Source organism: Cryptomeria japonica, chromosome 8, assembly GCF_030272615.1.
Source record: "Cryptomeria japonica chromosome 8, Sugi_1.0, whole genome shotgun sequence".
Lineage (NCBI taxonomy): Eukaryota > Viridiplantae > Streptophyta > Pinopsida > Cupressales > Cupressaceae > Cryptomeria > Cryptomeria japonica.
Genome location: NC_081412.1, coordinates 453992784 through 454008246, shown reverse-complemented (window position 1 = coordinate 454008246; position 15463 = coordinate 453992784). Strand labels below are relative to the sequence as shown.

Genomic DNA, 15463 nt, shown 5'->3' with positions numbered 1-15463 from the left:
CCCATTTTGGCAGGTAGCTTTTCTTCTTCCACATTAGCAGGCTGTTATGACTTGAGCAATGGTCATTTTAGTTACCTGTGTGGCCTTAATGAGCAAATAGTCTTGGGCAGTTGCAAGGATGGCAGATGCCTTGCCTAGCAACTGCCCATCTTCCATTGCTAGAGGTGGTCAGAGAGGAATTAAATACAACATAGGAGTTGCAGGGCAGGTTGGCTCAAGGGAGAGCTCTCATACTGGTTTGAAGAGAACAAAGAGAGAGAAGTGCAGGGTTCCTAATGCACAGAAGCACAGGTATGGCAGTCCATGGATTGCCAGAACAATTCAAAATTGGCCATTGACCTCAAACCTATATACGATAGCAGTGAGATTAGTGATGTGATGCTAGTTGCATACCCTTAATTTTGTTTTCTCCAAAGGATCTTTCATGTTGTGTGCTTTGTTTATATGTTTAATTTCCTTTCCATTATTCGAATATTTTATGCTGTTGCAAGTTGATAGAACAATAGGGTAGAGTATGCTGGGAGCAGAAAGAATAGAGTTAATGTAAGAATCCATTGTTGATGCAACACTAGGGTTATCAATCCTGTGGCTTATGGATCGAATGGCATCAAAGGGTTTGAATAACTTGTGATTGGCATTTTTATTACCTCATTGGCTTATGCCCAACACATGATTGTGTGGGATAAGAAGTTTAGTGCTTTTTGAGCCTGAGATTGAGGCAAGAGAGTGGTTAAGAAGGGTGAGAGCAGTAAAAGCAGAAAGAGAAGAAGGTGGTTTCTACTGCTTGCAACAATGGTAATGACTATCAGTCTCAAGCTACCTGCCAAATTCAATATAGGTGCCTCACGATTGATATCTCTTAGGTTCTTTTGATAGATTTATTTAAGATATCTATGCTAGCAGTTACTTAGTGTATAAGCTGCCATCATATGGCTTGCTGTGGTATTTTTGTAGCCTAATTTTTTTCTTTTTCCCTTTCCTTATTTGGAAAATCTTGGTAATGTCTATTTACATGCTTTAATTTGTGCATGCTCATGTATGCTTCCGGTTATTCTTATTCATGCTCTCTGGAATCTTCTAGTTATGCTTAGCTTATGCACTCTCTGAAATCTTAAGTCTAGATACTACAGCACTTACCCTTATAATGCATCTCTTGGATTCATATATCATAGCACGTACTCTTGTCTCAAAAATCATTTTTATATTTGGATACTATTGGTATCTACCTTGTTTCAGCAATCCCTTTTGTGTCTCTGCTGTTCTCTTCTGTATTTTTTCTATTTCAACTATCTGTACCTTTTCATTAAACACATGTGACAGGAAATGAAGACTTCCTAACAAGATTTGTTCTTTCTATATTCTAAGGGGAAGTAAGATTTTAGGTCTAAATATTGCATTTGATTTAATGTGAGAACTTTACCATGGGCAGTATAAATCTCTTTATAATTCTGGCATTCTTACCATGGCCGGTTAAAATCTCTCTATAATTCTGTCTTGCAAATGGAATGCTGAGTGGTTCAAGTGTAGTTGTTATGTAGTGAGAAATGATCTGCTTGTCATCACAAATTCACATTGCAAACATCTTAGTTTAATAGTGACAAGACTTGAATTTGAAATGGAATTGTGGTGTCACAAATATTGTGCACTTTACTAACCACCTACAATGAAATAATGCCTCAGTTCTTTTTGAATGATAGTTTGTATATAAATATGCAATAACCTTTCTCATAGGCTCGCTAGCCTTTGTTCATGCCATTTCATGTCCTGCAGTTGAAGGGTCTACGTTGGATTCCTACCGATTTCTTAAATTTGTGTTCATAGACCTATAAGAAAACCCACACATTCACAAATAACAATATGCCTTTCTGCATGTTAAAAAGCAACAAAAGAGAAGCACGTAGCTGTTTACACTATGATTATAGTTCATAGATGCTCCAAACTTCCAACGAATCAACCCTCGCAAGTTTTTATCATGTTATACACAATTGGAAGTTAGTTTTAGGAAAAAAAAAAAACTGTACTTGTTAAGTACACTTCATTTTTAATCATTTATAATTGTTCTCTCTTAGAAAGACATTAGCCTGATGCATTAGCAAAATTGACCAAGCTCCAAATCTGAATAGAAATTTTGCTGTGATTGTATCATCACAAACTCTTTCTTATCAGAAGTTTTCTTGAGATCTCATTGAAACCTTTTTGGTGCCTTCCCCCGCTGCAACAATTCATATACTAGCTAGAAAAAAGCTTCCTTTTAATTGATTTCTTCACATATTTTAAAGGTTTAATTATGCAATAACAAGGGTTCATGTATTGTAGGATGTACTCTTAAGTCTTGAGGATTGTTTTTGTATTTGGATATTGATATCTACCTTATTTCAGTCCTATTTATGTCTACGCTGTTCTCTTTGTTTTTTCTGTTTTGACTATCTGTCCTTCGTCATTAAGCACATGCAACAGGTAATGAATACTTCCTAACAAGATTTGTTCTATCAATTTTTTAAGGGGAAGAAATGATTATAAGACTAGCTAATGCATTTAATTTAAGAACTTTACTGTGGCCAGTAAAAATCTCCTTATAATTCTGTCTTTTAAATGGAATGGTTAGGGGTTCAAGTGTAGTTGTGATGTAGTGAGAATTGTTCTAACTGCTGCTGATCATAATAGATTCACATTGAAAACAAATCCCAGATGAACAGTAACGAGACTTGAATCTGAAAGAGTTGTAATGCAATGAATATTGTGCATTTAATTAACCATCTACAACAAAATAATGCCTCAGTTCTTTATGAATCATAGTTTGCATATAAAGATGCAATAACCTATCTTACTGGCTTGCTCGCCTTGCTTCATGTCCCGCAATTGAGGGGTCTAGGCTGGGTTCCTAGTTAAATATGTGTTCATGGACCTATAAGAAAATCCACACATTCATGAACAACAATATATCTTTCTGCAGAAAGCAACCAAAGAGAAGCATATGGCTGTTCACACTAACGATCATGGTTTGTAGATGCTCTAAACTGCTGAAGGATCAACCCTTGTAATTTCTTATGATGTTATAAACAACAGGGAGCAAAATCCAGAAAGAATTTTTTTTTGTACTTCCTAAGTACGGTTGATGTTTAAACATTTATATCGTCGTTCTTTTAGAAGGACATTAATCTGATGCAGTAGTAAAAATGACCAAGCTTTAAATCTAAATAGTACGTTTTCTGTGACTGTAACATCTTGAGCTCTTCCATAGAATATCTGTCGAGAACTTATTGAAACTTTTATGTTTTATACCCCCACAATTCATATAGTAGCTTGATACAGCTTCCTTCAAATTGATTGCATCACGTATTAAAGGTTTGGGTATGCAATTGGTGAAGATAAAATTTGCTTGATTGATGATGATAATTGCCAAGAATCCTTATCATGCATCATCGATATAGTTGGCAGATTCAAGCCAAGATAGCATAATAAAATATAAAATGCTATTGATCTAACAGATGTATGTTTTGTATACTATTAAATATAAGCAAGAGTCATTTCACAGTTATCTTCGAAAGCATCCTTCCAACTCTAAATTAAGTGTGATTTGAAATCATGTACATAATTTTTTTTCTATAATCTAATTGGTCACCGTCCACATGTGTCCTGTACGTTCAGGCTGTTCCCTTAAAGATTTGATTCGTGTAAATTTTATGGTTCCCTTTGTGAAAGCAATTGTCTTGTACCTGTCTATTACTGCTAAATAATGTGACAAAGTGAGTAAGCACTGAAGAGAAAGGTTATTGCCATTTCTTTATTTAGCTTCTGCAGCTTTTGCAGCTAAATTACAGTATTTTTTTTTGACTTTTTCATGATGTGCTCTTATTAATTTTGGCGTTGCAGGTAACCAATGGGTTTGAGGCAAAGTTGTGCAAATGGTGAGGATTTAAATGCACACTTGCTGAAGGATCCTGTTTCTTTGTCTGAAGATGAAGAATGTGGTATTTCTGGGAAGATTTTATACAGGGCAACATTTGATGAGCTTGAAAACAATTATGTGAATTATGACACAGTTCTATGGGTCCTCATATCTTTGCTGTTGATATTGGCATGGGGAGTTGGAGTACTTATGCTTATTTACCTTCCCATCAGAAGATATATTTTACGACAGGACATCCACTCACGTACTCTTTATGTGACATCTCATGCACTAGTCTATAAGGTTTTTTTTCTGTTCATCATGTAGTAATGTTCCATGGACTTATGACAGTCAATAATTTATATCATAGAAAAATCTCATTAATTTCTTGGCGAACCAAAAGAGATATTTTCAATTTCTCAGAAAACATTGAGAACCCAAAGAACACAGTAAAATTTTAGGAAAAAGAGATTTATTTAATTTTTAAATCCTGTCTTATTGCATAGCAAGTGAGAGAGTTAAAGGACTGTGTATGCTATGAATTTTGAAATATGAAATTTTCTCACTAATTTTAAGATTGCTGATTACATTGCACACTGCATAGTGCATTACTACATGGTTCGACTTCAAAGTTCAAATCAATTACAAACCACAAAATACATTGTCTATTTACAAAGAAACACAAAGTAGACAGCATCAATGAGGCTGGCAGTCCCTAACGATGAAGCTTCAACATTCTGTCTTCTCCTAATTTGATTCAACTGCTCTTCATCAGATACCTTGGCCTCAATTAAAACAAAAAGGTCATCCTCATCCTTTTCAACTAAAAATCATTTTTGTGTCTGAATCGATTTCATCAAAGTTTAACAATTGAACTTTCTCAACGCTCCTCGATATAATAAAATTAAATGCATTAGTTTTTAACTAATACAAAGGAACTATTCTAATTGCAAACTGCAAGAAGACAATAATTGGAATTTACAAATAGAAATGTAAGTTTTCTTTGAATTTTTTTTATTTTAAGGCAGAGGTTGTGGTGGACGAAAACCAAATCATTCATTTGTTGTCAAGTAAAATGATTATGTTTCTCGGTGTTTGTTCAAACATATTTCATCCTATAGTTGACTAGGAAAAAACAAATTTAATTCACATTCTATTTATCTAGAGAATTTCAATCTTCAAAACAAATAGAAAAACTTTAAACTTTATGTAGAAAAGTTGGTTACAAATTATCAAAATACCTAGCTTTATAGTGGTCCTACTTTCTATGACATATACAATTTGCAAAAAATCCATTTTCATGCTGATATGTGGGCAACTTTTCCATGGCTGCTTGCTGATTTTATGATTCAAGGAAATACATTTCAATGCATGGAAGAGGCCTTTGTTTGCCTCTTTAGCAAGATTGAAAGAGTCATTGTAAGACAACATTGGATTTAGGAAGTATCTACCAGCATGGGGTCTGATGCATCTGTTGATCCCATCTCACATCAATGATCTTACATATTGGTATATTGGTATGTACTTGAGCCTTTTTATCTCTATTGACTAGTTGCAAAAATCTGACTAGTCTCCAAAAACAACACGATCTCCTCTGCCTTTGTCCAAAAATTGTTGGCAAAAACATAATCTGCAAAGTTTTGATCATCTATAGCGTAAAAAATGCTACACTACCACTCATTTGAAATGAACATACATTTCAAATTTATTTTGTTTGTCACAAAGAGTTTGCAATGCAAGTTGGTTGGTGGCAAAATTTGTCTGCCTTGACAAAGAAATTCCTTTCCTTTTGGGAAGGTGCACATCATGTGTAACACCCTTGTGTGATTGTAGATGAATTTCATGATGGTTTTTGGTCTTGTTGAAAATAGTTTTTGCCATAGAAGCATAAGTTGGCAAAAAGTAGGGGAAACGGAATTGCGATTAATTGCAGAATGGCGAAATTCCTGGTTTTTGCTTCTAAAACTTATGATTTTTATAAAATATTATTGAATGCCGACTTTGACTGGTATTCTCTGATTTCTGCTATTTTTTCAAGTATAATTGTGATTTATGTGGAGGGACACAAAAGAATGAAATCACTAAATTCTATTTCCTATTAGAAATTTTCATACAGCTCTGTTGCCTAAGAAAAGTGACATTATTGGTTGTCCATTGACAACTTACTCTGAAACAAACATTCAAAATGTATTTGTGAGAAATCGGTCTACTCATTGGTTCACTCAAGTGTAGATACAGCAAGAAAAGGATATATCGTGAGAAGCAAGTTATGACTTAAGCTGTGCATGTCAAAGCTTGTAAACTGTTATTATTAAATAGGGTGTAGAAATGAAAGATAGACTTTTGTCATGCATTTGATCATGTTATTTCCATTGGAGATGGCTCTTTCAGAATTTGTCAAGCATGTATATTTTAAATTATCCTGTAATGTCCCCTTTTATAAAATGCCCTAGTGTTCCTAGATTACAATTCCCAGCCAATAAGAGAGGGTTAGAGGGAAGTACCTTTATCTCCTTGAAGGGGAAAAACCTGCAAACAAGTTAGGAAATAATCTGCAAATTATATTATATATATAACTTGGCATGCCCAAAGAAAACAAAGAGTTTAGTGTAGTTGTGAACTATTTTTTATAAATGCAAAATTAAGTAGGAACACACTCTTTTAGCTCAATTAAGTTGAAAAAAAAAACTAAAACTAATAAAATAAATTATTTTGATTAAGCATGCCACATGTACTTAAAATATTTTTTTTATTTCTTTTTATCTTATTTTATCCAAATATCTCAAATGTCATTTGCAACAAACAAATATATTTCAAATTATTTTATAACTAATAATACTCACTCACACACAAACTCTTTGTTTCTCCCTCTCCCTCTCTATTTCTATCTCTCTATAAATAAGAGTAAACGCATACAACATAGAATGAGGTACAAGTATGAGGTTTCTCATTGTCATCTCTAGGATTAGGATCTACAAAAGCTTTTAGGTGATCTACATATGAAATGCATTTGCCCAAAAATATCAGAGTAAACGCAACCCTGATGGAGCGAAAGATAATTACAACAACTAACTATGATGATAAAGTAAGGAATGACTGATTATGGTGCATAAAGTAAAGAATGATTAATTATGATGAAACACAAAGCAATTAATTACAAACAACTGTTAGCTCCTGGAGACAACTGAGGGGGGGGGGGGGGGCGGAGGTGAATTAGTTGTCCAATAAATTCAACCAAAACTTAATGCTTAATGCTGGTAAACCAAACTTTATGCCAGTAGATAGTTTTAACAGTTAATTGCAGTACTGATAAAGATTTATGCATGAAACAGAAAGACAATAACATCCACAACACATAACACAAATATTTGTACGTGGAAACCCTGTAAGGGGAAAAACCACGGTGGGAAGCCTCACCCACAATCAAATGATACTACTGCAAATAGTATGTGTGTACAATATGGAGTCTGCACATGCAGAAAGGCTAGCTGCCTAGAGCTCACTGCTCAATCACAAAATGGGAGTCACACTGACTACAATTGGACGGTTAAATCCAATGATAATGTACTGCACAAGATAGCATCTTCATATGCTGGATTCAGTACCGGTTTAGCTCTGATATGCCTTCTTCAAATACCTTCCTTCAATCTTCAAATGATGTCTGCATGTATAGCTCTACTTATTTTCGCATATACCTTATTACAATCCTTTTTCAATCGCATATCAATCTCACAAATGAGATCTTACATTTATACCATAACCTAAGACCAATTGAATAGGTCGGCTCACTAAGAATATTACAATAAAATCAATTACAAATGAATCAATAAGTGATGCATCATGTCGGCTCAATGCATTTACAATAATAACAAATCATCTTCATAACGTGCCGTGCTGATCTGGAATAGATATGCTTGCCGGTGCATAACCTGGACCTATTTGCCAGTAACAACAAATATGCAAACCCGAATAGACCAATAACCAAATCGCCAAAACCAAGTGATCAAATAATGTCTTCGACATAACCAAGTAGTCTCCAAGTCATTCCAAGTCATTCCAAGTGCCGGTGAACAATATAACCTGCTGGTGAACCAGATACCGGTGACTGTGCATAAGTCACTGACTTGCCGGTGAACATAACCAAAGATCTCCAAGTGCTGATAAGTGTTGACAAGTGATGACAAGTGTTGACATCAATGACAAAACCATATCAACATATCCAAAATACCAACAACAACTGTATGTGCAGTGATATAGATCATAACTATTAATGAACCCCAATCATAGTAAGCTAGGATGGGTAACTTGATAGGGTGTCCTTACAACTGTTCCTCCTTAATCAAGCCATAGACAGATAACTTGATAGGGTGTCTTTACAACTGTTCCCCCTTAATCAAGCCATAGATATATAACTTGATAGGGTGTCTTTACAATCGTCCCCCCTTAATCAAGCCATATATAGATAACTTGATAGGGTGTCTTTACACCTGTTCCCCCTTGATCAAGCCATAGATGGATAACTCGATAGGGTGTCTTTACAACCGTTCCCCCTCAATCAAGCCATGGATGGGTAACTTGATAGGGTGTCTTACAACCGTTCCCCCTCAATCAAGCCACCTTCTCCCACTCATGACCATCCATCACCATGGTAGAGAGCTAAGTCACAGGATATAGCGATTTTCATGGATGAGGTTCGAATTTAATCAAATTTCAAACTTCTTTTAAAAAAATCGAATTTAATCGAATTTCCTCTATAAAGCACTGCTATCCGTCTCTAAACACAACTCAGCTGGTTGTGGGTATTCTTTGTATATGCTTTGTATCTATTGGGTCATGGGTGTCTGCAACTGCTGGGTTGCCCTCGGATTTTCTCCAACAAGGGTCGCTATTCTGATAATTTATTAGAAGTATGCATATATTTATAAATAAACAAAATTATAGAAGGCGAATTTTATCTGAATTTTTTTTTGAATTTTTCCCTTGTCAAATTTCATCCGATTTTCATGGCTGTTCGAATTCGAATTCGAACCTTGTGACTTAGGTAGAGAGTACAAGGGTTTACCCGAATAGGGTGCCCTAAGTCTAACCCTCCTAAGCCCCAAGGCAGAGCACCTTCGTCCCCCTTTGGCCTCATGTGGATTCGGCCATACATATGAGGTGGCATGCTTAGAGGTGACCCCAACACTGTTCCCCCTACTGATAACCTCCTCACTTTCCATCATGGCCGAGAAGCATTCAGATTATTACAGAATACCTGTAATCAGATCTATGTTCAGAACATGTATAAACAATATTATCAGCAGCATATAACTTATCATAAATAAGCATAAGTATGTCCAGAACATGTATAAACAATATCAACAGCAGCATAAATTTTCATAAATATGCAGAAGTATATGTATAGTGACATTATGCTATATTGAATAATTGTAAGCAGCAGTATATTAATCTGGAGAATGCAGATATAAACATTATTACTATGTATGTAGTCCATACCACCAAACAGAATATATAATCGCACAACTAGGTATCAATATTGCTGTACCTATTCAGTCTATCCTCTAATGGTTGAATGATTGATGAATAATTGATTGATTGAATATATTCCTTTGATTGTATGATTTGAGGTATTGGTGAGTGATAATGTAATGAAGGTTGGTTTGATATATTGGTGACTGATGATTGAATGTATGCTGATTTGATAGAATGATTTGCTGCTTGTTTGAATGATTGGAATGATGATTGATAAGTGATCATTGAATAATTGGAATGATCACTTTTATACTTCATTGGAAAAGGGTCACTACCTTTCATAAGACTTGGGTCACCACCCTTCGATGCTACCTTTTTAAAATTATATGTTCTTTCCCAATTGTTCTCTCTTCCCCCCTCAAATGAGACCTCCTTCCCTTTATATCTTCCATTGTGAAGGAGAAGTCACACCCCTTCACAATTACCACCCTTTTGTAATAGTCACAACCTTTCACAATCTCCACCCTTTGAAAGAGTCACAACCTTTCGCAATTTCTGCCCTCATTTGGAAGAGTCACTTCTTTATTCACTTCTCATTCCTTCCTTCTTCCATCGACTCTTCCTTGATTTACATGTTCCCTTCTTTCTTTTCTTCTCCCTCTTCCCTCTCAAATGAGGTTCTCTTCTCCCCTTTATATCTCATGTTCGAGGGTGTCAACCTTTCATTTTATGCCTTTTGACCATTCATTAACTTAGTTAAATTTTAATTATATTTAATTTTATATTTAAATTTAAATGTTATTTTTATTCTTTTGTATTTTAATTTTATTATTATCATATATTATTAAATCCTATTTCAAAGTGGGGACATTACATATCCACATTTCTTCGCAAGAATATCATTTAGGGAAAGACGGTCTACAAAATTAACAAGTTCTAGGAACCTTGGCTGGTTAATCTAAGATGTCTGAAGTGTGAGATCAAAATGGAGTCTCCTTATCAGAAAAGCTTTCAACGTGAGACATTGTTGTTTAAAATGTGAGATCTTAATTAAGGGAGGTTTCTGTAGTTGCATCACCCGACAATATGATGCACAACATTTCGTTAAGCATATGGTTTGCACAATTTTCTTTTTAGACTTGTACAAACTTCATCAAGAAGTTTCTGAAAATCTAACATCAGAGCATGGGTTCTGCACAAGTTCCTCATTAAAAATGTATGGGTTCTACTTGGACATCTCCTCGAAATTATATTGTGGATCACAAGCATCATACAACCCAGATATATAAATATCTATATGCTATTGAAATGCCTTTCAATTTTAAAAACAAGAAGTTTTTCTCTCTTATTCTACATTTTTTTAAAATCTGTTCTTTTCCTAAATCTTGTTTTTTTCAAAAACAATTTATACTTTTCGTTTGCCGATTTTTTCCCCAAATTATTTTTGCTGCTATGATTTTAATCCATTGCATTTTCCCAAATTTTTCCGGCTTCCAAGGTTAAAACAAAGGGAAATGCCTGTCCATAAATAATCTTCTAGTACCAACATTATCTTGACCTTTCAGTTTGGATTTGGAAAAACAAATAGAGTAGTGTTTGTGTTCGTTTGACTCTATATGATGCATCCATTGATCTTAAAAACATTCCACTGAGATTTGAATCAAGAAAATTGACGAGTACAATTCCTCCCATCTGTCCACTCATTTGACATTGTCATACAAATTGTCCTAGCCCACTCCTAATGATCCTCGAGGATATTGCTCAAATCCCCAAGTGCATTTGTCAAAATGTTTGTTCTCAGTATCTTGTAAGATGGGGTTTTGAACTTCAGACTTGCAATTGCAATAGCATCCACCATATACTGCCATTATGGAGACTTGGCAATATAGAACAAGTTAGAGCAACAAAAAGTAGCATTGGCCTTTGTCACTTGCTCATGCGTAGTCGTCTTACACCTTGTACTCTGTAAAAATGGTTTCTTTAAAAAAGACATTAATGTTTTCTCCCTATGTTAGGTCTCTGAGATGCAGAAGATTGCAAAAAATAGTCTCTGTTTGATGCAGATTATTGTGATTGCCCCACTTCATCAAAGTGATCAACTTTGGCCTTAGAAGAAGTCAATCTAATTGGTGCCCTAATCCTTGCCTTCTTTGACTACTTTTAAATAGACTATTTGACCTTCAAGGCTTGATGAGTAACATCTGTAGGGCACTTATTGCAAGTCTTCACATCATGGTTTGGCTCCTTTGCCAAATGCTATTTGAAGTGAGAAATCTCACCATTACACATAGGGCAAAAAACATTTACCATGTAAACTCTCTATGAGTGGGCAACATGACCAAATTTGCTTAAGAATAAGGGTTTAGGATTTTCAAATGTTAAGCAATTTGAATTTTTCCCTTAGCACACCAAAAAGAAATTCTTTATCACACCAACCTTATTACTTTTTGATATATCTATATCTACAATGATAAATTATCAAGTAGACCACATCTCCCTATATATCTTAAGGTATGTGAAAGCAAATATGTATGTGATAGCAAAGTGGTGTGAGAGTAGAGTGACACCAAAAGAAATGGTATGTGAAAGGTCTCAGGTTTGTCTGAGGCTTAAGTATTGAAGTAACAACACCCCTAATTTCACTAGACCATCGTGAGGAATCTAGCTTTAGCCAATAATGATAGATAAGAAGAAGAAAGAGAAGAATGTTTAGATAAGATACCTAGAGAGAAAAGTATTTGTAGTCACTTTATAACTCAAACTCCTATAGCCCTTTAAATAGACCTTTGGGGCATCACTTACTAGGGTACGAGAGGGTAATCTTGCTGAAAATTGTGTTTGTTGCGCTATAGAGCTTAAGAACTATAGATTGTTGCTATGTATATTAGGTTTCCACTCACAATAAAATAAACATGTAGAGTGTTACAATTACACAATTTTTATATATCAGGGTTTTTTGTGTTAGTAAGTATGCTCTAACTCTAATTATAACCCTAAACCTTGAAAAAGTCAATTTAGGGTTAGATTAATGGTGTAGAAACACTATATTTTAAAAATCCTACCCTTAACTCTAAACCCTAGGAGCAGCGTGTAGAAACAACATACTGATTTAAAAAAAATCCCATTTCAGGGTTTCGGGTTAGGGTTAGATGTAGAATCAACATACTACTTCAATAAAGCATTAAGCCTAAATTTCAAGATTTAGAGCTATAGTTAGGGCATTAAAACAGCATATCAATTGAAAAGTCCTTGGATAATACCAGGGTTACGGTTAGGGCATAAAAACAAAGTTTTAGATTTTATGTATTAATATTTTAATGAATACTAAAATAATTTAAAATAGTTAAACTTTTCAGAACCTAACCCAGATTGTAGAAATTTTGGTTCCAATTTAGAAGGTGAGTGCTGTTTATCTGATCAATGCGTGCCTTCAAATCAAAGTGAATCCTCAAATAGCTGGAAACCCCACACAGAAACTCTACCTTGAACCTGATATTTTCCAGGATTTAGGGTTTAGGGTTAGGGAGTAAAAACATAAATGAATACAAAAATTAATTTAAAACTGTTAAAAGTTTGTGAACTTTATCTGGATTCCAAATATTTTTGTACCGATTTAAGGGTGGTTGCCATTGATCTGATCAATACTCCTTCAAATATGTGTGAATCCTCATACGTATGCTGAAAAATGCACTTAGAAACCCTACCTTGAACCCTGAATTTTTTGAAGGTTTAGGATTAGGGCTAGGGTGTTAAAACAGAGTTCTAATTATTATTTATTATTAAAATAATAAAATTTAAATGAATACGAAAAATAATTTAAAGCATTTAAATTTTAAATGTTATCCAGATTTCAAATATTTTAGTCAGTTTGGAAGGTGGATACTGTCGATCTGATCAATCTACCTTCAAATTGGAGTGGAGTCCTCAAATGCAAGCTGACAATCATGCTCAGAAGCCCTAAAAAAATAACTTTTTTGCAGAAAATTTCCAACAAGAATGAGTAATTTTTTTGGATAGCACCAGGCTTTATAGCAAAAAAAGAATCATTGACTGAGAAATTGAAATTCTTATGATATTTTGATGAATTTCATATTGGCAAGATATTTGGTCAAAGAAGTGATGACTGAAAATCAAAATTCTTGCGATGCTTGAATGAATTTATTGGGATGCAGGCTGAGAAATTAATAAGAAACACTTACATGGTTTAAATAGTCCTAAATTAGTTTAGAAACGTCATGCTTATAGCATCTGTTTTTGTTTTGCACACCATATCACAGGTCAATCCTCTCAACAATGTACAACAAAACATGATGGTCCACGTGGAAAAGAAAATCTACTAAGGATTACAAAATTTTGTGAATGAAGTATTTCTAGTTCTCTTAAGCATAAATCAGTTTCCAGCTTGCACGATTCTAGACTACAGCAAATATAGTTTCTGATAGTGAGTTCACATTAATTGTGGAAATAAAAGTTGATTGTTCTAATAGGAGAACTTTGTCTCGACTTTGAATTTTTAATCAGATTTTCCATTATTTCATTTAGTTTATATGCCCTTAAATGTTTAATTAAGCTCTTTGAAATTGGTAGGTTACGAGACCCGCATTTCTACCTTGTTTAGGCTTCACTACGATCGAAAAACATGTACTTCTACCACTTGTCACAGATGTGATCATTGAACAAGGTATATCTCATGTGTTAAACATTTCTATTGATTTGTTTTTATGCAGAGAGCTATGGAGCTTATATTAGAATACATTTATTGAAGTTCTAGTTCAGCGTTTGGGATCTCTGTCAGTGTGAGTGAGATGTTTTCCTTTGAATGGTTTGAAAATGGCTAAACTTTTGCTGAAATATATATTACAGGGTGTTTACAGGCTATTTATGGAATCCACACTATCAGAGTTGAGAATTTGGCCTGTGGAAAGGCCACACCTGTTGACGAATTCCAGATTCAAGGAGTTGTGAACCCTGGACTCTTTAGGAAGGTAGCATTCTTTAAACTGTCAATATGCAAAGTCAATAAGCTTTTTTATACAATCCATGATTTTGAAGTGCTTAATAAATTTAATCCTATCATATGCTCAGGTGATCTTAGCCGAAGCTTCAAAGTTTGGGAAGGAACCTGAGATTTGTGGCAAAACTGTGTCTTATATTCTTCATGACCAGGATAGTGCAATTGCTGACTTCTCTCTGGAAAATGGTCAAAACGTCCACAGATCACAGTCATCAAGCATGACGGTGTGTTTTTTCACCTCTTGGAAGCATTCACCACGAATGGTTTTTTTGACTACCTAGTTGAAATAATGTAGTGTATTTCATTTGAACTTGAATTTTCTTAGAGAATTTTATTTTGGGGGTGTTCTTCTTTTGTTTACTAAAAGTAGTTTTGTAATCATTTTTTTTGACAGATAATTTTGTAATCATTAATGACAGGGATGACTGTTCTGTTAGTTTTGCTAGACCTTGGAAGTAATATTGCAATATACTTTTAGATGTCAACTCAAAATTTCTCGCCAAGGGGACACCTGGAAAACTATTATGTAAATACTTGGTTGAGATGACTTACAGGACATCCTCACAACAGTATTCTATTTAATCATTTTCCTTTGATTGATTGACAACATTCCAATTAGAACGACTGGATTTTTAAATTCTTATTCCAGTAGCTTTAGAGAAATTCAGGTTGAGGTAGTGATACCATTTAACTCTCTTGGCAAGCTAATTAACTCAAAATTGGTATCAGTACATTCAGAGACCAAGGACAACATATTTTACCAGAAATTCAATTTGTTCATTCATTTCATCCTGCAATCAAAGTTGTCAATCATAAATGTGCGGATTGCTTTTTTTTTTTGCATTTGGGTTTTTCCGGATGTTTATGGATTTGTCAATTGCATCAGGTTCCTTATTCAGCTCAAAATATTCTGACGGGGGCTGGTTCAATAGGCTCCAGTGATACACTGTTGCTCCATAAACTTGATGAAGTTGAACGTTCAGTTAAGGTATGGAAAATAACTTTCATGCTTTTAATTTTAGAAATACCTCTTGTCAAGTACTTGCAGCAGCTTCATTTTTTTTCTTGATGGACCGTGTTTTGTGACT

At 34.5% G+C, this 15463-nt stretch overlaps 1 protein-coding gene across 1 annotated transcript in view; it reads left to right on the top strand.

Annotated features, from left to right (window-relative positions):
* The window catches only part of LOC131052714 (uncharacterized), a 44273-nt gene that overhangs the window by 28239 nt on the left and 571 nt on the right, over positions 1-15463 (top strand). Inside the window, exons 3-7 of the mRNA XM_057987305.2 lie at positions 3874-4192; positions 13949-14042; positions 14225-14346; positions 14447-14599; positions 15262-15363. Of these exons, the coding sequence (XP_057843288.1) occupies positions 3881-4192; positions 13949-14042; positions 14225-14346; positions 14447-14599; positions 15262-15363 (783 nt within the window). The 5' untranslated portion in view covers positions 3874-3880. The remainder of the gene's footprint in view (positions 1-3873; positions 4193-13948; positions 14043-14224; positions 14347-14446; positions 14600-15261; positions 15364-15463) is intronic.